The sequence below is a fragment of the Sceloporus occidentalis genome, unplaced genomic scaffold, assembly GCF_023333645.1.
Source record: "Sceloporus occidentalis isolate IW3139 unplaced genomic scaffold, rSceOcc1.0.p SCAF_93, whole genome shotgun sequence".
NCBI lineage: Eukaryota > Metazoa > Chordata > Lepidosauria > Squamata > Phrynosomatidae > Sceloporus > Sceloporus occidentalis.
This window is the reverse complement of record NW_028317073.1, coordinates 1,007,757-1,033,483: the sequence shown is the minus strand read 5'-3', so window position 1 is coordinate 1,033,483 and position 25,727 is coordinate 1,007,757. Positions and strand designations below refer to the sequence as shown.

Here is a 25,727-nt window from a genome sequence, read left to right as displayed (position 1 = left end):
AATTATTGCTCCTAGACATATTTTTGTCAATATTTTCTTGTTGTGGCACATGCATGCACACAGGCATTGGAAGCCTCACATTTTTGTTTAAGGAATCTTACATGAAAAACATAATGTATTGAATTTTGTATTACTAGAACGAATGTCAGCATTGGTAACTGAGCTTATGCTTCCAACCAAAATAGAAACAGTTATGTGAGACAATTATATAATTGCTATCAAGGTTAAAGATTTACTATGGATTGTTTCTTTTTCTATCAACCTTAAAAGTGTTTTTTAAGTGTATTTCTATGTTTCCTGTGCTTTTCCAAAAGGAACATACAAAATCTGGGAGACCTTATAGACACAATGACCTCAAAACGATGTAGAAGTGATGCTTGTAGGTGTTATTATGTAGTAGGCAGTTACCATAAAAGACCTAGAAAGCAATTCGTTTTTGCCTTCATGATTGACAAATGAAATGCTGTCTCCTACTCTTCAGTTCAGCTGCCTGAAATTACTTTCATTATTCTTTCATTACCTTAGACGGGAAAGGGAATTTAACATGACCTCTTCACTAAAATATAATCTAGAATCTTTTGAACCATATGGAGGTCTATATCTACTCCTACTGTACTTTGGTGTGCATTAGTCAACTCTTTGTGTTGAACACTTTTCTAGTATGAATTGGTGTAATCTACCTATATCAAAACACAGAACGTACATACGTAAACTATTTTATAAAGATTCTATTCTACCTAGTCTGCTAAATTTATCACCTTCCTAATGCAGCATTAGCAACATTCCTGGTACTGTTGAATTTCCAAACCCATTTTATAAATATGTCACATCCGACTAGATTGTAAGCTCGCAAGAGCAGGTCCCTCTTCTCCTTTGCACCAGTTATTGTATGTGTTTCTAAATTGTTCTACTGACTGTAACAGTGCTGCAGAATCTGATAGCACTTTATAAATAAATGAAATGTAATGTAATATCTTACCTTGTTCATAATTTTGCCAGGAAAACATAACTGTAATGTGACACAATGGCAGGGACCTATAGGTTGTGAGCCCTCATGCAAGGTAGCTAGGCTTCCAGATCATTGTAAATAGTGAAAATGCCATCAGGTATAATCAATTAAGTAAAGTTCAGTAGGGGTACTCTAAAACACAGAGCGGTTAGTGGGGGTAGGTTGTGCTCTCAGCCTAGACACAGGATATTTTAGAAAATAGAAATCGGTAAACTTAATCACACTTTACATTGGGCACTAAAATCCTTAGGGTCAGCCCAACCTATGTCTGAAGTGTTACATTTTCCTTTGAAGACAAAGATACGATATAAAATAAAAATTTGTATATGGTTTTGCTGACATAAGAAATGTGTACATATTTCTTACTATTTTGCCTATGGTTTGTACTGTTAATTTGTCACTTAAACTTATTTATAACCTCTGCCTATCTGCTTTTTTGAAAGGCAGTGTGATCTAACAATTTACACTGGACATTACCAAGTAATGTGTTATATATCATTATGAAAACCTGTATGGGCAGCAGTCTTTGAAGAAAGACCAGAAAGACATAACTGGCTCAATTAATGATATGTATTTAATAAACTCATTCTCATTCCCTTTTTAGTTCCTTCTCCTCTTGTCTCATTCTATTAAGTAGTGTTTATGTACAAGCAACTAAATCATCAAGTCTCCAAGCAAAACAGTTTTCCATAAGTCTATGAACCTAATAGCCCACAATATAAATACTCCTAGCCCACTTTAACACATTATTACCTTAAATCTTAAAAAGAGAGTGTCAGCATATTTTGTAGCACAATAGGAGAGTGTAAATATTAACAATAACATTTAAACTGACAATATACAAAATTCATAAATCACACACAAAAAAATGAAAAATACCTTATTCCACATAAAATTCCACCAGCCTTCTTTCTCCCTACATTTTTACTTCCCATCACTGTTTAAAATCAAAAAGTCTCCAATTCCACTTCAGATGACTGCTAAAGTGAAATCTGTGATGTACATAGCAGAAAATCACTTTTAAAACCTTCCATCAGGTTGAGAGACAGGAACGCTTTTGTTCAAGTAAAATACGGAGGTGTTGAAATTATCTGAATATTCTTCCCTTTTATCAAAATTCTATTATTAAAATTTGCCATCTAAATGTGAAGTGCAAAAATATTTTGCAGACTGATCATTTCTTTTCATTTTCCATAAAGGACATGAACAAAAGAACTATAAATCAGCAGCCGAGCATGAATCTGTGAAATGTGCTACTATAACATTACATGAAATAGTAATCAAACTGTTGCTTTGATTGGCCATTTTCAGCTGTTTTCATTTGTTTAACTGCTACAGACGATTTGGTGCAAAACTATTGGCCAGACTAGGACTATAATCACAAATTGTCTAAAGACAGCGATGGTTTTCTAAAAAAAAAAAAAAGTTTGAAGTCACCTTGTTTTGGGCCATCATTCAGGAAAGGTACTGGTCTTTCACACATGCTCAATGATAACACTGATGAGCACTTTTCTGTTTTGGTTACAGGGAAATTCATTCATATCTTTTTGACTGCAACCAATTGCTGTAAACCTAGTGTAACACTCCTGATAAATCAGGCCTCGCTGTCAGTGAGATTGCATTTGACCCCTAACAAACATGATTCATTCAGCACATGCTTTGAATTGTTCTTTCATAATATGCTTATGCTTATTACTAGAACATTTTTAGCATTCGCAACTTGACTCTTTGTAGTTACTGCAAATTTCCTTTTCTTGGACGTTTTCAACTTAATGATAATGCTGCATTTACATTCTGCACAATAGGTGGAACAGCATATTTAATGGTTGTGCATGTTTTCATTTTCTAGAATCTACCTACTTCCTACAATCTAAAAAAACTTAAGAGGGTTGGTAACCCCACAGAGTTATCTCATTCAGCTGAATCTCCTCTATGCATTTGCACCTAAGTGTTCCATCAAAAGCTCTGAGCGAATTCCAGTGGGTTTAAACAAGACCCCTTGCATAGAAAATGCTACCATTACAATTACAATAGGTGCACTTTCCTGTCAGTGATTAGCTGCTTTAAGCAAATAAAACTGATGAAAAGCACAAAGAATAGGGGGCATTGATGTAATGTATTAGTATTACTTTATCTAGTTCTAGGTAAAAGAATGTGTATTAATGTGTGTCACAGTAACCTCCTCAGGCTGAGGACACATGGGGGTAGGTTTGAGTTTGGCATGGGGCCATGATGGATTCATGGGCAGACTCCTTGTCTGCCTGACCAGTCCCCCCTCCCCTTATGTCCACGTTACCCTGTGCTCTTTGGGGACACAAGGTGACCAGAAGACCCAGTCAGGTCTGCCCTAACCAGACTTCGATGGACTAGTCGGCTATGGGGGCTCTACATAGCTGGAAACGCTGCATGCGTTTGACTGGAAAGGAACTCTGGAGCGGATTGGAACCCCAATTAGAGCCATATTTGGGCTAGAGACAGTGGGGACCCAGAGTGGCATGTTCTATGTTCCCTAGACTATGTATCCACAGGGGGCCCAGAGTCAGGAGCCAATGGTATACTCCTATAATTCCCATGTATCCCATGTGGTGTATTCGCCTTGCTGAACCTAAAGGAGGACTTTGTGTGTTTTTCTGTTCCATTGTATGTTGATTGCATTTGCTTTATATAAATACATGTATGTGTGTCTAATAAAGCTTGTTCTGTTTTCACCTCAACATTGGTCCTTTCAGATGCTTGGGGTGGGCTGCTATAATGACTCAGTACATACGCTGAATACGCTAAGCCACGGCTAGCTAAAGCACCACTGCAGCTCCGGTGCAGTGGCATCCCCCTGGTGTCTCGGCAGAAGGAAGAACAGTTTGGCGGGTGTACCCAGCCAGGTCATCCCTTCACAATGTGCTTAAAATGTACTTGAATATTCATTTGTCATTGGTGGAGCACTAAACTGTCCTTTTAAAGTCTTATCAAATAAGTTAACCTGATCCTGTTGTTGTTTATAACTTATTGGTGAGATGAAAAGTAGTGTATTATTTCATGAACTACAATATTAATAATAAAGGCAAGCAAGATTATTTTATGTAATGAAATGTTTGCAGACACTTCAAGGTGGTGGCTACTGTCATTCTGCAGTCTGTCCTACCCCTGAGGATCCAGCCAGGATCCAGGTAAACTGACGCTTCCCAACGACTCCAGGTTAGTATTTTACATATCCAGGAATGGGAGTTGTGTTTGGTCACACCTGACGCCCCGTGTAGGTTCTGTCCATCCCGGTCTCTATGATTATGCCAACGTACTTGCAGTTTACTTGCCTAGTTCCTGTTCTAACTAGGGCCTTTCCTAGCCACACACCCTGGGGTAATTGTAACCCATGGTAATTTAATTGAAGTACCAAGATTACCGTATTTGCTCGATTATAAGACGACCCTGATTATAAGACGACCCCCCCAAATCTGAATATTAATTAATGAAAAAAAGAAAAAGCCTGAATATAAGACGACCCTATAGGAAAAAAGTTTTACCAGTAAATGTTAATTCATGTAAACTATGTGAACTATTGTTTGTTAATAAAAGCTATGATTGAGAAAAATATGTTGTTTTTGTTTTTATTTCTTTTTTTTCAACCTGCCCCCCCAGTTATGCACATCTGCCCCCAGGCTTGCCACTCTGCCCCAGAAATGCCTTATACCCTCTAAATGCCACTGTGCCCCATGATACGCCTTTTAACCCTCTATATGCCACTGTGCCCCATGATATGCCTTTTGACCCCCCTATGTGCCACTCTGCCTCCAGAATTGCCTTATACCCTATATGCCACTCTGGCATTTAGGGGGTTTAAAGGCATATTATGGGGCAGAGTGGCATATAGGGAGGTATAAGGCATTTCAGGAGGCAGAGTGGCGCATAGAGGGTTAAAAGGCATTTCTGGAGGCAGAGTGGCATTAAGGGGGTTAAAAGGCATTTCACAGAGCACTCTGCCTCCAGAAATGCCTTATGCCCCCCCGTCCATTTAACACTCCCTCCCTACACGCTCTACACGCTGCCCGGACTAAGCATCGGGGACTCAGAAGCACCGGTAAGTTGGCGGGGGGCATAACACAGGAGGATCCAGGTCCCCTGCATCTGAGTCCCCGGTGCTTAGTCCGGGCAGCGTGTAGAGCTCTACGTGATTTGCGTAGAGCTCTACACACTCCCCAGACTAAGCACCGGGGACTCAGAAGCACCGGTAAGTTGGGGTGGGGTGGGGGGGCATAACACAGGCGGAAGATCCAGGTCCCCTGCATCGCTGCGGGGGATCTGGATCTTAGCCTCATAGTCAGACCTATTTGAGGTCTGATTTTAAGACGACCCCGATTATAAGACGAGGGGTATTTTTCAGAGCATTTGCTCTGGAAAAAAACCTCGTCTTATAATCAGGCAAATACGATATATCATGGTAAATTATGCCACAGGGTACCGTATATACATAAAATTTAGAAACAAGCTCCACAGTCTTAATACTTTCTCTACCCACGTTTTCATGTCAAAACAGCTATTTGGCTTAGTTGTGCTCATGCAGACAGACCTGACGCCTCTGCTGTTGTAAACATAGACTTTCAAAAACAAATTGCTATTTTATTTAACCCTGTGGGGCAGAACAAAGGATAGGAAATACAGAACAGATGTGCTCCAAGGTCTAATTATGTTTCGACAGGAATCTACAGCTAAATCTGTGTCTTCAAAAGGGGTGAGATTCTGTCCTATGTATCATCTCTCAAAGAATCTCAAAACCTGCGATAGACAGGGCATAGCTGATTAACCCTCGGTAGAAAACAAAACGACAACATATGGTTGCCTCAAATAAACATTTGAGCTTATCTTATAATTTAATGTAATTTAAAAAGTCGCTTAGCATTGCTCTATTGAAACTGTGATGTTGAATGGAGTTTATGCATTAATAGTGTTGAAAGAGATGGCACTTCTAGGGTTTGATTAATCTTTTTTTGATTAACCTTTGCAGCACATTTGTTCAGCTTTGTAAAGGAAAAAACAAGCCTATTTTTAAGGACGCATAGCAAGAAAATATTTTTCTTTGCTTCCTTTATTTGTGTTAATGTGAGAAAGGATACATGTATCACAATTAAAGAGGCAGCCATGACATTTGCTTTTTGGTTATTTCAAGGATCAGTGAAGCAACATCGCAAATCCCTGTTTATGAAATTAGATTAGTGTTTCATGTAGGAATGCATCTATCAATCAACGGTCCTGAGTATTTGTCCTAGAGAAGCAATGGAGGCTTGATGGAAATTGTTTTTTATTTAATTAAATTTTAACATGTAACCCCACTGATCGAGTGGCAACCAACAATTCAAGGTTGCTTCCTACTTAATGTACCAGACAGAAACAACAATTCTCTGACACTCATGGGATAGGCATATAGTTATCCTGAATATAAGATGATGCAAAGGACTAAGGCTTGAGTCTTTAAAGCAGGAACAAACGGGCAAAATATATGGGCTTATGTGCTGTCAAATTCTATTGGTCAATGTTTCTCTGTTAGCTATGTGACCACCATATAAACTCCAAGTTTTTATTTGGTGAAAAGTGCAATAATATAATATTTCAGTGGATTTTATAGTAAATTATGCATATTGATAAAACGTGAGGTCTTGAAAAGTGGATTCTAGAACATTTTACTAGAGAAATGGTTAAAACAAATGTGATAGCTAAACTAAATAAGTTATAAATGAAGAATGATAATGAAGCTAAACAGCAGAAACAAGTGTAATATAGTAACAGGTTTCTTTGTAGGCGATATGGGAAAACCAGTAATCATTTTAACAAGCTAGAAGATAGAAGTGTTCATTAGCAACAAACTAACGAGCAAGACAAGAAGAGGGCATGGTCTGTCTGCAGTATTTTATCTGAACTCTGATACAACCCAAAAACAGAAATAAAACCTTGGTACAAAGGGTAAGGACATATAACACCTCTTCTACCACAACAAAGTTATATATATAAATATAGAATAAGAAGCAAAAGACCTATCATAAACAAAAAGTAAAAACTCTAAAAAAATATGGATTTCAATTCATACCGGTAGTTAAATATTCTGGGCAAAAATAAGGTGCAATCCACATTTGGATCTTGGTCCCATCCAAAATATAATTGGAATTGAGAATGTATCTATCCACGACTTCCACTGAAACATTTTTGTGTGTACTATAATATTCTCAGCTATATGTGCATGCATATTCTGAATTACATTTACAATATCTGTATGTGACACTGCGGTAAAATGACAGGTTTAGTCCACCAGTTTTCCTTCATAGCTAGTTTACATTCCATGCTGGTGTCTTTCTTGTTCCGCATACCTCCACTTACACCAGTCTTGTAAGGTTGTCGTAGTAGAGGGAAGAATTAAATGTATTAATAGGACCACCAGTTTATCAAAGTGTAATACATTTAAAAAAATGCATTTTAATATGACTGCTCAATGTCTTTTGACTTTGGTGCCCACATCCATTCCCCACAAAAGGAAAATGCTATGATATTTGACCCCATGGCAAATGCGCAGTTGGTTTGACAGTGTGCAAGCAGCCATAAGGAAAAGCTACAGCCAAAGTAAGGGTATCATGATTTCTAGAGGTGTGATTGTGGAGTGATTGAGGTGTGAGATGTGATGACAGTGTGCGAGAATGAGTGTGTGTTAGAGTGATTGCAAATGTGTGTTAGTTTATATATGTCTTACAGTGAGTGTGTGTTTGCTAGTATAAACACGTGTATGAGATAAAGTGGGTGTGCATGTCCTAATGATTATGTTAGTTAGTTAGTTAGTTAGTTAGTTAGTTAGTTAGTTAGTTAGAAGGGGGGGCAGTGCTGAGGGCACCCAGCTGTACCTGCCCCATCGGCCAGAAGGTGCTTGTGCTCCCCTGGTACTGCCTGCAACTAGTTAATAACATAAGTACTAAACTCACTAGGCAATATTCCAAGCATGTTTCTAACAGTGTTCTTAAGAAATTGTTAACATATGGCTCTATATACACATGGGAGAAGCAAGAACATTTTACATTTTTATCTCTGTATTTTTGTTTAAAAAGTGCCTGTCTCCAAATATTTTAGTTGATTCAGGAAATAAAATAATTCCTTCCTCAAGAGACTTTAAGTCATAATGCTATCTTAAAAAATAGTCTTATCTTTCTAGATTGTTTAGAATATGGTGCCGCCTTAAATAAACAAATACAGAAGCATGAGTCTTCTGTTTCACATTTCTGTGGAAGACTGAAGAAGATTGCCCAATGACTAAATACTATATGACTTGCCAGGCTTCTAGGTTTAAGTCCTAGGTTTAAATCCTATATGACTTGGCCTGAACTGATGTTGCGAAGTGTGAGCTGGAGATGGACAGAAAGGTGACAAGTCTGACCTCTCTATCTGGCAGATATTGGGACATTATTATTAGTTGGTTTAGTCATCATGTAGCTGGAGTATTCACAAAGCATTATCTGGTCCTATTACAATAACACTTTTGGATAAAGAAGACTTAGAACATTAAAAGTACGATTTGCATTAGATGTATGTAGCGCATGCCTAAGCTTAGTTATTAATATACGGTATATGAGATACATAATTTTGTAATGCAATACTGTAAATGTTTTGTTCTTTTACCTCCGACCACTTAATGTTTAAAATCTATTTTCTTCCAAATAAATATCATAAGAAGTCAGGGTTTAGACCTAGCTACCCTTTGAGTGAAATGCATGGTATTATATTGACACTAGATGATCGGCAGTGGGCTGAAAAAAATATGAACCCCCTTTTCTGATGGTAGCCAGCTCTGTGAAATCTTGTTTAACATACTAACCAAGTAACTTTTCAGTAGATGGGACAATAATATCTTCAATGCTACTGTACTGTGCTTGCCACCCTCATAAACACAATTCTCTATCAGCCGCACAAACCACACTCAGAGCAGATAAGAACTATTCGACCCATCTAGTCTGCCCATTTTTGCTGATGTAAGACTCAGGGTCTTAATCAGTCCTTAATCTTGTTTTAGATCCAAGATTTATTTGACTATGCCCCAGCGCACAAACCGAGGTCCATAAAGACATGGTTAGATGAGTTTGAAATAGAAACACTCCAAGATCTTCTGGAAAGCCTTCCCAGAAAAGTGAAAGCTGTTATAGCTGCAAAGAGGATGCCAATTACATATTAATGTCTATGTAAGTAGAATACAATGTCCATTTTGGTGCAATGATCAGGTGTCCCAATACTTTTGTCCATATAGTGTAACTTTTGTCTTTAATCTTGTAACTCCTTGCTTACATTTTCTCATTTCACATATATATTTAACAGATAATGTGTTGCCCTTTTTGTTAACCTGGCAATTTTCTTCTCCATGTCTGCTTTGGCACATCTAATAATGTGGTTTGCTTCCTTAAGCTTAGCTTAATATTTAGTATCATCCTTCTCATTCTGAGTCTCCTACCTTCTTCTCTATCACCTCCCCTGGGTTAGCCCCCCATATTAAGAATGTTAACAAAAGATCATTGCATTTGTTAGATCTTTGTTAGATCAGGTTTGATCAACTGTTTTTTTTTCGTTAGATCTACTCTAAAATAGGCAATATTAACAATCTTTTTTGGGGGGGCTAACCCGTAGCCAGCCCACCCCTAAAATGTTACTGATTATGATAGCTCTGCGTTAGATCAGGTTTGATCAGACAAGATTTTTGTTAGATCTAGTCTAATTACTGAGATATTGCATATTTAATGAGGGGGACTGGCCCCCCTCAACTGAAATTTAGATTTTTTTTATTGGATTTTGGTAGATATTTGTTAGATCCGGTTAGATCGACTGTTTTTTTTTCTGTTAGATCTATCACGCAGGAGGCGGTATTCACAAACCTATTTTGTTAGCCCCCCCTGAAAAAAATTGTTAATATTGCCTATTTTAGAGTAGATCTAACGAAAAAAACAGTTGATCAAACCTGATCTAACAAAGATCTAACAAATGCAATGATCTTTTGTTAAAATTCTTAATATGGGGGGGCTAACCCGGGGGAAGTATCTCTATCAATATTTATGCCACATCTGTGGCCTTACACACTACTCTCAGGCATAACCCCCCTCAACAACACTCTCAGCCACACAAATAACTTTCTGCAGTACACATCATTCTCAGCCAGACATCACACTCTACCATGCACACCACTCAGCCACTCAAATCACACACCACTCTCTTTATAGCATAGATCCAAATGGCACAAACATACCACTTTGGCCCATACAGATCACACTCAACCACACAGACAATATTCACAGACACCTTTTTCAGCCGCACAGATCACAGTGACACAGATCACATTCAGCCACACACACCAGCCACATAAATCACACTAAGCCGGTGTTTAGTTTAATACAAAACTTTATTACAATTACATGCATACATAAAAAAGCATTGCAGATAAGTCACATAAACATTAAGTGCGCTGTGCGAAGCACAATGCGTATTTACAAAAGATGGCATGTAAGCAGACAGATTCTCTTTGCTTCCACCTACAGACATCGCAAGCTAAGCACTCTGCACTTAACCCTTACCATTTTGCCTTGAATCCGTTTAAATTAATAATCTATGAGTTTCTTACTCCAATCAAATATTTTTTTGTATTCTTTAGTATGGGACTTGCATTATTCCCCGTTTCTGTCAGAATCGTGGGCAAAAACTACACTTACACAGCTGTAAGCACTAACTGGTTGTTATAATGATGCTCTGCACTGGGTTTTCTGTTTCTCTAGAAACCAATTAGAGAAACTGTAAAACACGGTCAGCATTGCAGTCCTTACGGATCAAGTGTGACCTTGCTGAATCATAGCATCCAGGTTTATTGTATGTATAACCCTTAAAAAAGTTATAATACTTTAAAAAGCAGCAGTCTTTTTTTACATGTAGAACTCCACACCTTTCATGTTTATCGTTAAAAAAACTTTTCAGAGCTGCTTGTTGATTATAGCATGGTGGGTACACAAGGCATTACAGGTTTCAATACTAAACCCCAGTAGAATGCAGTAGAATGCAGTAGAACCACATAAAATCATGATGTTCCCTTAAGCACATACATGTGACACACAGCTGACTCTAAATACAATAGAAATGAGCATCTTCCAGCCCCCAGATGGGATACTTTCTGCTCACCCCATATTGCATTTTTCTATTCTTGAATTGGGTTTAGGACAATTGCACATTTACGCTCCCAGCAAAACATCTAGTTTTTAGACAGCATAAACATTTGATCCTGTACAATCCTATAAAATCTGCATGTGTCTGTCTGTCAGTGCCTGCCCTATGCCTCGCCCTGCCTTACTCTGAGGATGAAGTCTAATTTTTCTAAAATGCCAGTACCTGCCCAATATCCTGCCTCTGCAGCTCAATCTCCCTACTTACTCTGATGGATCATTTTAAAAATATTTTAACTTGTAGAAATGTAGTCCTGTACCAAGTGGCTGGATGTGTCGGTCTGCCCATTGCCTGTCCAGGCCCAGTGCCCTACTGCTGGTGCTCCTCTCTCTCCTTCTTTATTCTGGGACATTAGTTCTTTTAATTTTCCATATATTGTGGGAATTCAGTCCTGTAGCAAGGGTCTGCATATGCCTATCTGCCAGTTCCTCCCCATGCCACACACTTTACTATTACTTTTTTTTTTTTTTCTTGGAGCCCGAGGGGCGTGCTCCTGGGTGCCGAAACTGTGCACAAGGCAGCAGAAGCCAGACTACGATACCGAGTTCCCTCACGGAGAACTCGGACAAATTCCAACCCCCCCCCATGGGAGGGTCGGATCTTAAGTCTCACCCCGAAGAGTGAGACTCCTTGCTGGCCTTCTTGAAGAGAGGAAGGGGCCAGAAGGCTCCCAATCCTCCTCCAGCAAAGTCCAGACTTCACTGCCTCTAAAAAGAAAAACAGTGTCCAAAAACATGGTTACAAAAACATATACCAAAGAATCGTGGTGGCCAAGCCGTGAATTTCAAAAGCCGTGAATTCAAAAACGGGGAAATTAATAGGCACTCGTGTAAAAACGATGTGAATTATATAAATTAAAGAAAAATAATTTAAGGACAGACCATTACTGGCCTGCCGGATTCAAAAATAAAATCTTAACCCCAAGACCAGAAGGTACATGGGGAAAAGGTAGTGCTGGTAGGCCGCAAGTGAGAACGTGCGCTCACCGTGTGCAGTGGCGTGCAATACCACACACGGTGATTCCAGCATTTCTGCCCGGGCAATTCCACCTCAGGCTCCATTGCTTTCCCTAACCCTAAGGCCAGAGGACCAGTGTCATCCCCCCCCACCACAAGGGGAACTACACTTGATCTTAGCCAAAAGGCCGAGAAGCGCTATTTTCTTCCTTACTGTGGGGAGTCAACTTACAATATAGGTCTGTGGGTCTGCCAGCCAGTGCCTGCACTGTGCCCTGCCCTGTCTCAGTTGCTGCTACAGCTCAAGGGAAATTCTGCCTATGTCTACCCAGTGCCCTACTACTGCTGTCGCTGCTTTATCACTGTAAGGACTTACCTGCCTCTTCGGTCCGGCTCCATGGCTGCTCCCGCGATGCTTGAAGGTTGGTGTCTTCACCACATGGCCAACCACGCAGCAAACTGGTACCACAGCGGCACCTTGTGGTCAAAACGTAATATTGCACGTTACATTTGTAAGGTGCTCTTGTAACCTCGGGTGACATCTTCATGCAGGACACGCCTCCTCCTCTCCCTATTTAAACCTGGGCGTCCTCTTCTGGGTCACCCTTGGTTGGTGTAGTTTGCTACTTGCTTGTGCATTTGATTGTGACTGACTGCTCCGTTTTGACTTGGCTTGTTGACCTCATTCCTGTCTCTCTGATTCGGCTCCTGATTCCTGCTCGTCTGGTATTGATTCGGCTTGTTGACCTCGTCTCTGGATTCTGATTTGGCTTATCCTGATTACCTGTCTGACCCAATTGGTTCTCTGACTTTCTGGTTCCTGTTTGGCCTGGCTCACTCCGCCATCCAGGGTCCTACCTCACCAAATCATTACAATAACTTTCCTTACTCTGAAGGATCAGCACATAGCATGAACATAACAGTCCCATAGCATGCGGCTGGATGTTTGTATATCCATTGGTGCAGTGCTGCCTTTGCTGTTGGTGGTTGTCCTGTAGTGCAAAATAGTCTGGATCTCTTCCTATCTTCCTAAACCTTGAGTTGCTGCTGTAAGTGTAAGGGGAATCCAGAAGGTGTCAGGGACAGGCCCGGACTGGGACAAAAAATAGGCCAAGCATTTCAGACTGAGCAGCCCATTTTTATGAAAAAAAAATATATGTACATACATATACATAATACTTGGTCATATAACATGGGAAGCCTGAAGCCACAATTTAGTGCGACTAATCCTTGAAATAAATATTATAGAGTAAATAACACAATACCTTATCTTTTCCACTAAATGATTTCAGGGCCTTGAATGTTTTGTCACCTGAAGTCAAATTCAGAAGGGCGTTTTATCTCTGGATAAAAATGAAATAGTTCCTACTGTAAATAAGGAAACAGATAACCAAACACACACACCAGGACAGGCTCTGCCACACCGACACCCAAACACACACCAGGACAGGCTCTGTCACACCGACATCCAAACACACACACACCAGGACAGGCTCTGCCACACCGACATCCAAACACACACACACACCAGGACAGGCTCTGCCACACCGACATCCAAACACACACACACCAGGACAGGCTCTGTCACACCAACACACAAACACACACCACAACAGGCTCTGCTACACTGACACCCACACACACACACCAGGACAGGCTCTGCCACACTGACACCCACACACACCAGGACAGGCTCTGCCACACCGACACCCAAACACACACACAACAGGTCAGGCTCTGCCACACTGACACCCAATCACAAACACCAGGACAGGCTTTGCCACACTGACACCCGCATCCGGAGGGTTTCCAAGGACGGTTTCCATCAGCCTGCCTGTGGCATCTTTGCTACCAAAACAGCCTGCCTGTGGAATCTTTGCCACCAAAACAGCCTGCCTGTGGCATCTTTGCCACCAAAACAGCCTCCCCGTTGCATCTTTGCCCCCCCTTACACATCCATGGTATCGCACACACATATTCATTCACTCGTTCACAAATATTTATTCACTAATTCACAGTTAATCATTCCCTCATTCAGGTATTCATTCATACATTGATACTCATTAATTCCCTCAGATACTCATTTACATATACTCATTCACAACCATTCATTCACTCACTCCTTCACAGATACTCACTAATTCACTCTTTCATTCAATCTCACATACTCCATACAGCCTTCCTCACCCCCTTACCTGAACTGATAATGTACGCGCCGCTCGCAGACTTCTGCAAATCTGCACAGGGGAAGCAGACGTACATGACATGGCTCTGTTGGATTCCTGCGTCACCCTGGCCGAAGAAGAGATGCTGGTTCGCGCACCTCTGCCAGGTAAGTAGCGGGCCCACTGCTAGAGTTGCAGGCCCGGTCGCAGTTGCTGCGGGCTTAAGGGGCAGGTGCCCCTTTTGCCCTGCGTTAAGGACGGCCGCATAGGCCCAGTCAGTCCGGTCCTGACTGGGCCTATTTTAAGGTAGGGGCCTGGAGCTGCAGCTCCATTAGCCCCTAAGTCAATCCGCCTGTACCCCGGCCCACCGGGCAAATGCCCGGTGTGCCCGATGGCCAGTCCGGGCCTGGTCAGGGACTTACACCTTTGGACTCCCCCCTCCCACCATTGCCATTTCTAAATCAAAAAAGGCCTCGGAATTTCCTGCCAGATAAGAACTGCGGGGAAAAAAACTGAAACATTTTCCAAATTAATTTTGCTTAGCATGCACAAGTCTTTAACCTATTTTCTTTATCAGTGTGACAACAATAAACAACTGTAAACGTTATTATAAGGAGTATGTAAACAACAGAAATGTGTTTAAAAATGTAATTTTGATAATAAGACATTTTCTTCATTGGAATAATATACTAAGCTACATATGTTGCTATTGATAGGTTACGTAAAAATCTTGGTAAGCCCAATGTTTAGCCATATACCTAAAACTCAAATGCCCATCTACATTTGAAATTTGGTGAAGTAGGTTAACATGCGAACCAGTTTGTGAACATGTAATAGACGTTGTCAAGAATTTACTGCCTATGATCGTATAAGATATGATTCCAGCCATCGGCACATCACCTACTGTTACAGAAGATGACTTTTCTTTCAGTCCATTTTGCAATCTCACAGTTTAACATGAACAAAGCTTTGGACGGCACATTTACAGTTTGGAAAGTACACAAAATGTGGAGGTGAAAATTAAAAAATTCTATCTTTTCATTCTCACCTGGCACCAGCTGTGATGTGTCTAGAAGTTACAAAGATTGCAGAGAGATTTAGCAGCAATTACTGGACTGAAAATAAAGAAATGGAATCTGCTGGGTTGAAATATGATCTTGCAAAGTGGATCGATATTACCAGGCCTGGACTTGCCAACATAAACACAGAGCAAAGTCCCAGCAGTAGATTGCAGTTTGCGGCCACCAGCTGGATATGCCAAGCCATGCATGTAAGCATAAAACGTGTGCCCTATCATATGTGGCCGCCAAACCAGGGCTACCTCATTATGCCCAGTCTGGCCCTAAAAATTACCAATCCATATTGAAATGAATTTCACCTTTATATAATGTTAAACTAAAATTTAACTATTAGAGATTACGTCTATGTAAACTAAAATTCTTAAATAAACAGTGCAGTGTCTTTTGATTGATAAGCCGACAGTGCTGTGATATTTTCAGGGTACCCAATCAGACCTTTTCCTCTGCCATCTATAGACCTACTCTTCTCAGAAAAAAAAAATATGCACTCATAGAAAACACTAGCGCCTCCCAGATATTAAAAAGTAGAAAAAACATTGTGAATGGGGCATATATGTAAAGTCCTATTAACTCTAATGGTATATACAGTATTATATATACAGCGTGAATCCCATTGAAATGTTGCATGCGCCAAATCATCTGAGATGCTTCCTCCCTTACCGGTTGGTCATGAATGTCTCATTTGGCTTTGTTGGATCACTATGGAGGTCATGGAAATGAAATGCTTTTCTTTCTCCTGCTAGGCAATTAGGTCCAAATTCAGCCCTATGCCTTAACCTTTTTTGGACAGTGATATTCTCTGGTTGTATTAGATGTTGGCATTTATTTATGCATACTGGTTTTTAGATTGCTAATGTTAAACCCATCTTCAGTGTTGCAATTCACATCAGCTGTATGCCTTGCATGGAAATTTTACTTTTTTAATTAAAAGAATACTGCTTATATCTGGATATTCTGTACCTTGAGAATAGAGTGACAATTAAAGAGAAAAAAATAGTGCACAATAAATGTGTAAAATCTTCCTTTTTTATTGAAAACCATCAACTGAGAGAAACAATATTTATTATCTCTTAAAGAAAATGTACACATAATGTTTTGTTTATACCTAGGGTGCATCATCAACACTTTTTTTCATTTCAAGAACAGATATTGCTCTGGATACATAAACAAAAGGTTTGTGAAGATTTGAGGACCTCTATTTAATGCCAACATTTCTCACAGTGCAATGTTCAGATTTGGATTTAAATACGTATCATGAAGGATTTGTTTCAGGACAAGCTTGCTGATATTACAATATTGTAAATGGACATGAGCGGGTGAGCACTTACGTGAAACCAAAAACATATTTAGGACATGGGGCCTTCTGGTGCCTAGTTACATGACTGCTTATATATTTGGAGTTATTCCTTATAAATGATAGAAGGTCTTCTGATATTGTAAAAGAAAGTCTCAATTAAATGCCTGTGGGATGTATGATGTACGGAACTAAACAATGTCTGGTTTAATAATTCATAGCAGAGATAGAGCAAACACACTATTAACATTCCCTTCTCCTGTTCCTGTCTGATTGAATTATGTATGGGGTATCTGTAGTTCAAAGAAAGACTTTAAAATTGGCAGAATACCAGTTATGAATACTAGTAGCACTTAGCCCTTGCACAGTATCATTTCGCCCACTGTTTTTTTTTAAATGCTCATGCCTTCCACTGTAGAAGTTGACAGTGCAGAGTATGACATGTTCATGTCCAAATTGAGTTTCTTAGGCCAGCCCGACTGATTTTTGTTGTTGTTTTTCTGTCTCTCACTGTTCAAATAAACCTACCAGGTGAAACGTACAAAATCAGCAGAAAATAATTTTTCCTTCACTGCACTAATAGACACACACACTCATGCTAGCACCATACACTAACATAAATTTACACTCTAATACCACACACTGATACCATACGCCAACACACACACTAATACCAGACACGCACATGCTAACACCATATTAACACAAATACTAAGACCAAATGCTGACATGCGCACTCATGCTAACACCGTACAGTAACACACACATCATACGTTTGCACATGCTAACACCAAGCTCTCATACACATGGATACATACTCAAACACCATACATGTACATATACACACACTATAAAGCAAAGGGCATATACTGACTCATACACTACACATATACACACGCATATTGATTCTCTAACACTATACATATGAGGACACACACACTATTCCCCATCCCCTGTCCCATCAGCCGTGCAGCTCAGACTGCTGTCCCTCCCTCCCCCTCTACCTCTCTTACCTTTGCGGAGACCTGTCTCCACTGGCAAACTGCCACGCCACTGCCTCCCTACTACCAAGGGGTCACGTAATTCACATAACGTGCACCCACCTTAGCGCTCCCTGGACTTAGGAGACAACTCAACATTAACAACATTTGCTTCTCCAACTCTACAACAGTTTATACAGTAATACTTAAAGAGAGACTTGCAATGTTAAAGAACACTGATCTAGAATGCAGCGTTAAATTAGAACCACTGTGTTAATGTATATAAACACAGCATTTTATGGTACTATTGGAACAGTAAAATAATAGCATCTAGAAAATAAACAAAAGCAGACATGATTTATAGGGGAGAATCCCTGCTCCAGCATTTACCCAACAATAGAAACATAATCATCAGCAAACAGAGAAATAACAATGAATAGAAAGAATAAAAGAAGCAATTGCTGATTTTCGTGATGTGAAAATACAACATGTTCAGAGCTTGATCAGCAAACGCATTTCTGCAACTGTAGGGAGTATGGGAAATCTCATAATTTGAATCTCAGAATAGACTAGCGGGGAGTAGTGGGACACCATAAGATTACATCCCTCTTAAAACGTGCATTTGTTTGTGCCTCGTCCTTATATATGTGGTGTGTGAAATTTCGTGTGACCATTAAAATCCATATTGTGTTATGTTATAAGTAAACTATGCAGGTACCTTGTACCTGGTATTTTGAGTTGCATTATCCCAGAGTTATGTCTCATATACATATATAACTCTCGAAATCTGTCCCAGTTTCAGTACTGGCCTCCTGGTAGCAACCACACCCCGTTCATAGCTAGCCTCCCTCTCTGAACTAGCACAACTAGATCCCCTTCACGCTCATATATAGAAAGGGAGGGTTGGAATATCTGACCTAGTATACTGCCCCCCAGATATGCCTTATACCCCCCTATATGCCCCCCCCAAACTCCCTGGTGTCTAGTGGGGGAAGCCGGTGGACATCTGCGCAATGTGCGTAGACAACCTCAGCTGCTACCTGACACTTCCGTCGAGGCTTCTATGACTGAGCACTGAAAGGTCACGTCATGCTGGGGCTTCTATGATGGAGCACCGGCGTGACCTTCCAGTGCTTAGTCTGCGCTATGCGCGTAGACAACCTCCACTGCTGCCAGGGATTCTATGGTGGAGCGCCGCAAGGTCATGTCACGCCGGCGCTCCGTCATAGAAGCCCAAGTCAAAGTGCCAGTAGCAGCGGAGGTTGTCTGCGCTCATTCTGCTTACGTTCACTAGCTGCCAGAGAGGAGGATCCAGGTCCCTTGCAGCGCTGCGGGGGATCTGGATCTTAGTCTTGTAGTCAGACCTCTATTTGTGGTCTGATTATAAGATGACCTAGAATAAAAGACAAGGGGTATTTTTCAGAGCATTTGATCTGGAAAAAAAACGTGTCTTATAATCGAGCAAGTACGGTAATAAAAAATCTTAAAACAATATCATAATATATATAATACATTATATACAATCAAAAATATTAATTTGTCCTTGACTGAATATTTCAAACAACTACCCATAGTACTGTAGGAAAAGAGATAAGGATGTAAGAGGCCTCACATTCTTTAGAGTGTATGTAACTGCCTCTATATTCTTGAAACTAGCCCCAAGATGCTTTAAACTGCCCTGACCCTTTTAAGATAAATGTATAAAAGGTTTGAGAAAATGTTTATGTTTAGAGCTATGTAACCTGCATGTTCTTTCCGAGAATACATTTTCTTCCTGTTTTACCAAAAGTTCACCCATCATTTGTTGCACTTTAATACTGAACGAGGAGTCAGACATTGCAATTATTTGTTTACAACTAAAGGATCTTATTGGTTCTTGTATTTGTACTTTATTTGATAAAATGTTTTTGCATTTTACATCTGAAACAAAAGTAAAATAGTTTGGGAAGGTGAATTATTTTTGATATTTTAGTAAAAAGATCTAAATCAAAACTGTAGCTAAAAACTGTTCTAGGTATTTTCCCAATTGGCTTTGACTATCTAAGGTATTTCCATCATCACTTATACAGGGGAAGGTTAACGTCTTCTGGCCTTGGGGCAAGTTAAGTCACTCGGCCCCTCCCTACCACAATAACCAACAATAACACTAGCATACACATGTACAAATAGAAACATAAATTCTAAACCGCACTCTAACGCACACTCTCACATATACACTCACACATTATGACATACCCCACTACTACTCCCACAGGAGTAGTCCGCCCCACCTGGCCACCCCTGCACAGATCTACATGTGTATGGGAGACAGCATTGTATGGTAATTGAGAAATCCAGGTCTATACTGGCCCCAAAGTTTGATCAGGTAAAGTATCTCAAGACAGATTAAAAGATATTTTGGTTTTATGTTAGATGAATGGATATATATATATGTAAATCCATTATATATATATATATATTTATATATACAGGGCTAAAAGTCGATGATGAGGCAGCCCTGGGGCTTTAAAGCCAGCTGTTGCCTAATGACGTAAGTGCAGTCTACAGTTGGATATGCGCAGCCGCATGCTACATTTTTATGCTCACATAGCGTGCAGACGGGCATATCCAACCGCTGGTCCCACACTTCAGCACCTGATGGACATACCTGGAAACGTCTGGTCTCCGGCTACCCAGAGACCTCCCTTGGGGGACGCGGCCAGGACTGCCCACTGACGTCAGCGGGCGGTCCCGTGACGTCGATGGGAGTTCCCACTGACGCCAGTGGGAGGTCCCCCTGATGTCCCTGTTGATATCGGGGAACTCCCACTGACGTCGGGGGCAGTCCAGCTGATGTTGGGGGCGTTCCTGCTGACGGCAGCAGGAAACCCCCCATTTTAAAGGGAAAATGGGCGGGGAGCGGGGCGTGGGAGTGGGAAGCGGTAATTCACCCGGCAATCTCCGGGTCAAACACGGAGAGTTCCCAGGTATGCTGATGGAGCCCCAGATTAGGTGAGCTTGTGGAGCTGTCGGCAACAATAGCCAATATTAGCAGATGAGTTAGAAAGTTAGATCTTTTATTTGAATTACAAAAAGACGTTTGCAGATCAAGCAGAGATGCAGCATAGAAAATAAATCACAAGGTCTAACGTACTGTTTGTATTCATGATGATCGCAGACAACACACCGTCATCAGCAATCCACATTATTAGATTTCCCCAAAATCCTGTTTTGGAACATCAAAGTGATATGCTAATTATAATCAGCCATGTGCTCTTGGGAACAAACAAACTGCATTTCACTAGAATTAATTGAGGCTTATTCATCTTTATTTCTAAAATATCATTCTAAAAACAGCTTTAAAAAGGTTTGTTAAAAAATCAGTGAAGAACAGTTTTGTCCAATAATAGGGCATATCAGAACAAAACTTGCTGTGCAAAGAAGGAGAATGAGCATAAAGAGAGAGAAGCAAGAGAAAGACATAGAAGGAAATAGTGGGAAAAATAGACAAAATGTTGAGAGAAAGCTCAATAATTAAAGTGATTTTCCGCTCGGCATGCCGTTTGCATATGATCCGCTCACTATGTCGTCACTAGCCCGCTTCCTGTTAAGGCATGTGGGTCATTATTGTCCGCTGTCCTTCTGTTTTGTATAACATTATGCATATAGTAACCATTTTTCCTGTATTTTCTCTGTATTGACATTATGCATATCTAATAAATGGAGATTTGAAAAAAAATAATAATAATTAAAGTGATTTAGTAATTTTTGTTATCACAGCAAGATATTATGCTGAATTTTAGGAAATATTTCTTAGGGATTTAGGATCTGTAAAGTGAATGGAGTTTGTTTCACTGATCATTTTTTGCATGCCTGGGAGTTTTCCTATATGGAGCTTGTCTCCTCCTGAGAGAGTGGCTTTGCAAGCTGGCTGAGCTAGCCCCAGATGGCATTAAATGGGTTAAGAGTGGAAGGGCAATTGGGCAGAGAGTGAGTATGGCTAAACGCAGTTCCCCTGCTCAAGGGAGAAAGAGTAGAGTGACTCAGAGATCCGGGAAGCAGCACATCACACAGACACTCTAACCCCAAAAGAGAGTTCCCAGGTATGCAATTTATTAATGCAGTCTCTGCACTGGATATCTTATAGACACTGATATCCCTGTAAGAAAGTTTTACTTTATTCAGAGGGCTCTAGGTAAATGGAATAGCTTCTCAGCACAAGTTGTAGAGGTTAATACAGTGAGTGGTTTCTAGTTACACCCCTAATTCTTCTTCTTTATGTCCCACCACATTTTTATGCAAGATAAGGACATAAGCATAAGGCAGGGTAACTTTAACTGAACTGAAATACGCGAATCCCACAGACAACTTGTAGTAATGCCTAAAATGAGTATGCTGAAAAAAACAGACTTGTTTTAGTGATTTTTCTATCAAATGCTTCAGAAGGCTGAATTATGTACAGTTATACCGGCAAACTCAGCAGGTTTCTATCGCACTGGGCATTTACATTTGATGAAATGGTGTTCATATGATTTAAGGATTTCTGAAAATACCAAAAGTATTTGCTGTTTCATGAACATTTGATAACTTCCAGAAGGTACATTGATAGAAATAACTCTGCTCTTAATTTTCTGATTTGCCGTATGGTTCAAATGCTGGTTGGTTTTGCCTCAAGCTCTTTGTAAGTTCAAATAAACACCCTTTGATGTGTGTATGAAAAAATCAATACGCTTTTATATTTTACAAAAAATTTATATATATATATATATATATTTGCAAAAATATATTGAAGAATTCTAGGTAGATGGTAATTTAAAACAGCCCTTTTAATAACTTTATCTCAAAGATTATCTAAAAATACCTTTGCGAAAACTGGTAAAAGAAAGATGTGATAGTAAATGATGCATATACACACAACTGAATACATTTTAATGATTTATGTGTTGGGTAATTTTCATGTTTAGCTGTGTTGCTCAAGCTTATGTGGCTTTAAACATTAAGATGTTATTTTTCTCAATAACAATGAATAAGCACAGGCATGTCACAATGAATTAGGATGGAAATAGAATGCAATACCTGTGATGACCAGCCACTAGAAGTTGGGTGAGCATAACGGGAGTTCACAATATCTAGCATGACATGACTCGCACCTTGGAACTCTAAGGGTCTCTAAGGCATATCTTCAGGGTCACATATTCTGAAGCTGACTACCTCATATTCTGTTCTGCTTTAATATCTAAGCATTTCAGTCAATATTTCCCCAATGGTGTATCACAACTGCAATCCCTGTTTAAATACAGGTGACTTCAGGACTGGACTGGGAATGTTTAGGTGGTCCACCTGATGACGTCCTGACAACTGGCTAGGGGCATTAACCTGGTGTGCCCGTTGGCCAGTCCAGACCTTGGTGGCTTCATAATATCTCTACTTCCTTCCATGTAATGGACTTTGAAAACTCTTTGTTTTCCACCATTAGTGAATCACGACACTAGCTTATTTGTGATTTGCTCAGTTCATTTGTAAAGCTCCAGGGCACACTTATGCTTGTAAAGTGACTATAAAAAACAGAATATAGCGATAATTACCAGACGTTACCTTGGATTTACTTATTCTGGTAGAACATTTTAAGTAGGTGACACAATAAACAGAATAATTCCTTTGGGTTATCCAGTGATTGCCCCTCATTTAGACATCCCTATACATAACACCTTTTGACAAAAATGTAGTTTCAATGGCACAGTAAAAGCAGGAAAGCTAATTAATTTTACTGTCTTGTTATCTGGCATGTAATTAAATAAAGTGTGTTTTATTGCTGTGAATCCCTTCATTTTCAGATATTCACTTAACCTCCATGTGATTCCCATTTGCGAAACCTCCATATGGATGAAGACAAGTTCATCGTATCCTTACTTGGATGAGTCATCTTTACTCAAGCATGGGTTTCCCCTCTGTAATTTCTACCTACTTATGAGAATCAATATTTACAGCCCATGGATGACAGCACTTGTTAGAAATGTTTACTATAATATGAGCAGTTGCCCTGAGCACGTAGCCAAAAGGATCTTAGGTCTTTCAAAACTGCTCATGCACTGTTCTGCATTCCCTCTTGGCAAAGTAAGGGTTAAGGTTTCTTTTTACACAAAGCAAACTTTAACATAAAACTGACACATCTCACATCTCCGTAAACTACTAGATAATTCACTACAACACGTACCTTAAGCTTTATTACCTTCAAAAATATTTCTATATCTCAACAATTATAATAATGTAATCATTTTTATTATGACACATTGTTTTCATCTAAGTTTCATGAAACAACCCAAAGAAATATAGATATGGAAAAAAATAAACATTTGTTCTTAAACACACAAACTGCAAGCTCTTCAGGCTAATTGTATCTACAAAATCATATGCAGTGTGCTAAATGCCACCTTTCTTATGATGTCCTATAAGTAATTTAATGTACACACTATAGATGCATCTGAGTCAAACAAGTAGAAAGTTATATTCTATGATTTTGTTTCCTACAATTTGTACAGATAAACTGCAGTTTGCTGTTTTTCAAAAAAAAGTATTCCTGTGTTTTGAAAGCAAGGATTTCAATATCTGTTTTTTGCAGAAAGAAGAAAATATGCATAACCAAATTCACTTTGTAAATCTGTTGTGATGGATTTGTTTCGTCATTGGACTTTCATCCCATGAAATAGCAATGTGGATATAATAGGAATTCAGTATTAACAATGACATGAGCTTTTATAGTCATACAAAGAGATCTTGTTATGTATATTGATTTGTCAATTAAAACCTAGGCATAGGTGTTTGCAGATTAACAGCCATACAGTATAATGATAATTTGTAGAACCTTACCTGTCATCATTCTGCCAGCCCTGGTCCCCTAGCAGCAAATCCCTAAATCTGTACCTAGGAGGCAGTGGAGGAACCTCACTGTCTAAATCCACCATTCTTCTATGTTCATAGGATACCAAGGGAGAGTAACTGTCTGATGGATGCTGGCAGTGTCTGCAGATTGCAAGAAGAGGCAGCGTGGATGCTGAGTTTGAACACTTTGCAGCATTACCTTGCTGGCAGATACAGTGTTCAGAATCTGAAGCTCTTAATACATTCAGCACCCAGACTCATCCTCAGCGTGCTGATCAGAAACGCCTCTGCTGATCTCATTTGCCACTCAAGAAGCACTAAGCAAAATGTGAAATGGACTATGAAGACAGCCAAGCTTCCCGAAGCATCTGATTTAACACTTCACTAAAAAGGCACCACTGCCAGTCGCAAAAGATTTTACGTACTTGCTAAACCATGAAGTATAGCTTATTATTCTTTCATTCAATTCACTGGGGTTTTTATTACTATTTTTCTGTATTATTATCGCCATATTCACATCCTTCTGCAGTTTTATCTTTCATACATTCTATTTTCTTGCTTGATTTTATTTGTTCTTTTCCACTGATAAAAATGGTCAAAACTAAGCCATATGCACAAATATCAATCATTATACACCTTCAATGTTCCCAAAAAGACTATTAATATAATAAAAATGTAAATTTACTTCAACTTATGGGTCTAAAGAGTAGCACATTCTAGCCTAGGCTAACTTGGCGTAGCACAGCTGATGCAAGGAGGGCAGCAGTCCCTGCCCAGGGGCATATGGGGGATTAGACTCCGCAATGCACTGCTACTTCTTGGCCCGGAAGTAATAACAGGAATCATTATAGTTGATGATCCATTGAGAAACATCTTAGAAGGACACCTTAATTAGAGGCCTCAAAAGATTATGCAACTACATATTTTATTTAAATGGGTATTAACGTTAAACCGAAACTCCAAATTCTCTTGGACCAATACATATGTATGCCTAACTAATTTCTGAGTCAAGAAGGTTATTTTCTAATTTTTGTTTTAAAAAATTGGGTTTTTTGCCCACTAGATCAACAGCATGGACAGGGATAGCTGAAAGGTTGAACATGATGGACTTGATTCTTTTTTTAAATCGAATTTACTATCTTACTATGTTGTTTTTTTTATTTAAAAGTGT

The 25,727-nt window shown here is 39.6% G+C and overlaps 1 protein-coding gene across 3 annotated transcripts in view; it reads right to left on the bottom strand.

The window, feature by feature from the left end:
- LOC149284420 (potassium channel subfamily T member 2-like) overlaps positions 1-24,639 on the bottom strand; it is a 182,700-nt gene extending 158,061 nt beyond the window's left edge. For all 3 annotated transcript variants that reach the window (XM_089496717.1, XM_089496718.1, XM_089496719.1), the window contains exon 1: positions 24,545-24,639. In XM_089496717.1, coding sequence (XP_089352843.1) covers positions 24,545-24,639 — 95 coding nt within the window. The remainder of the gene's footprint in view (positions 1-24,544) is intronic.
- Positions 24,640-25,727: the final 1,088 nt, after the last annotated feature.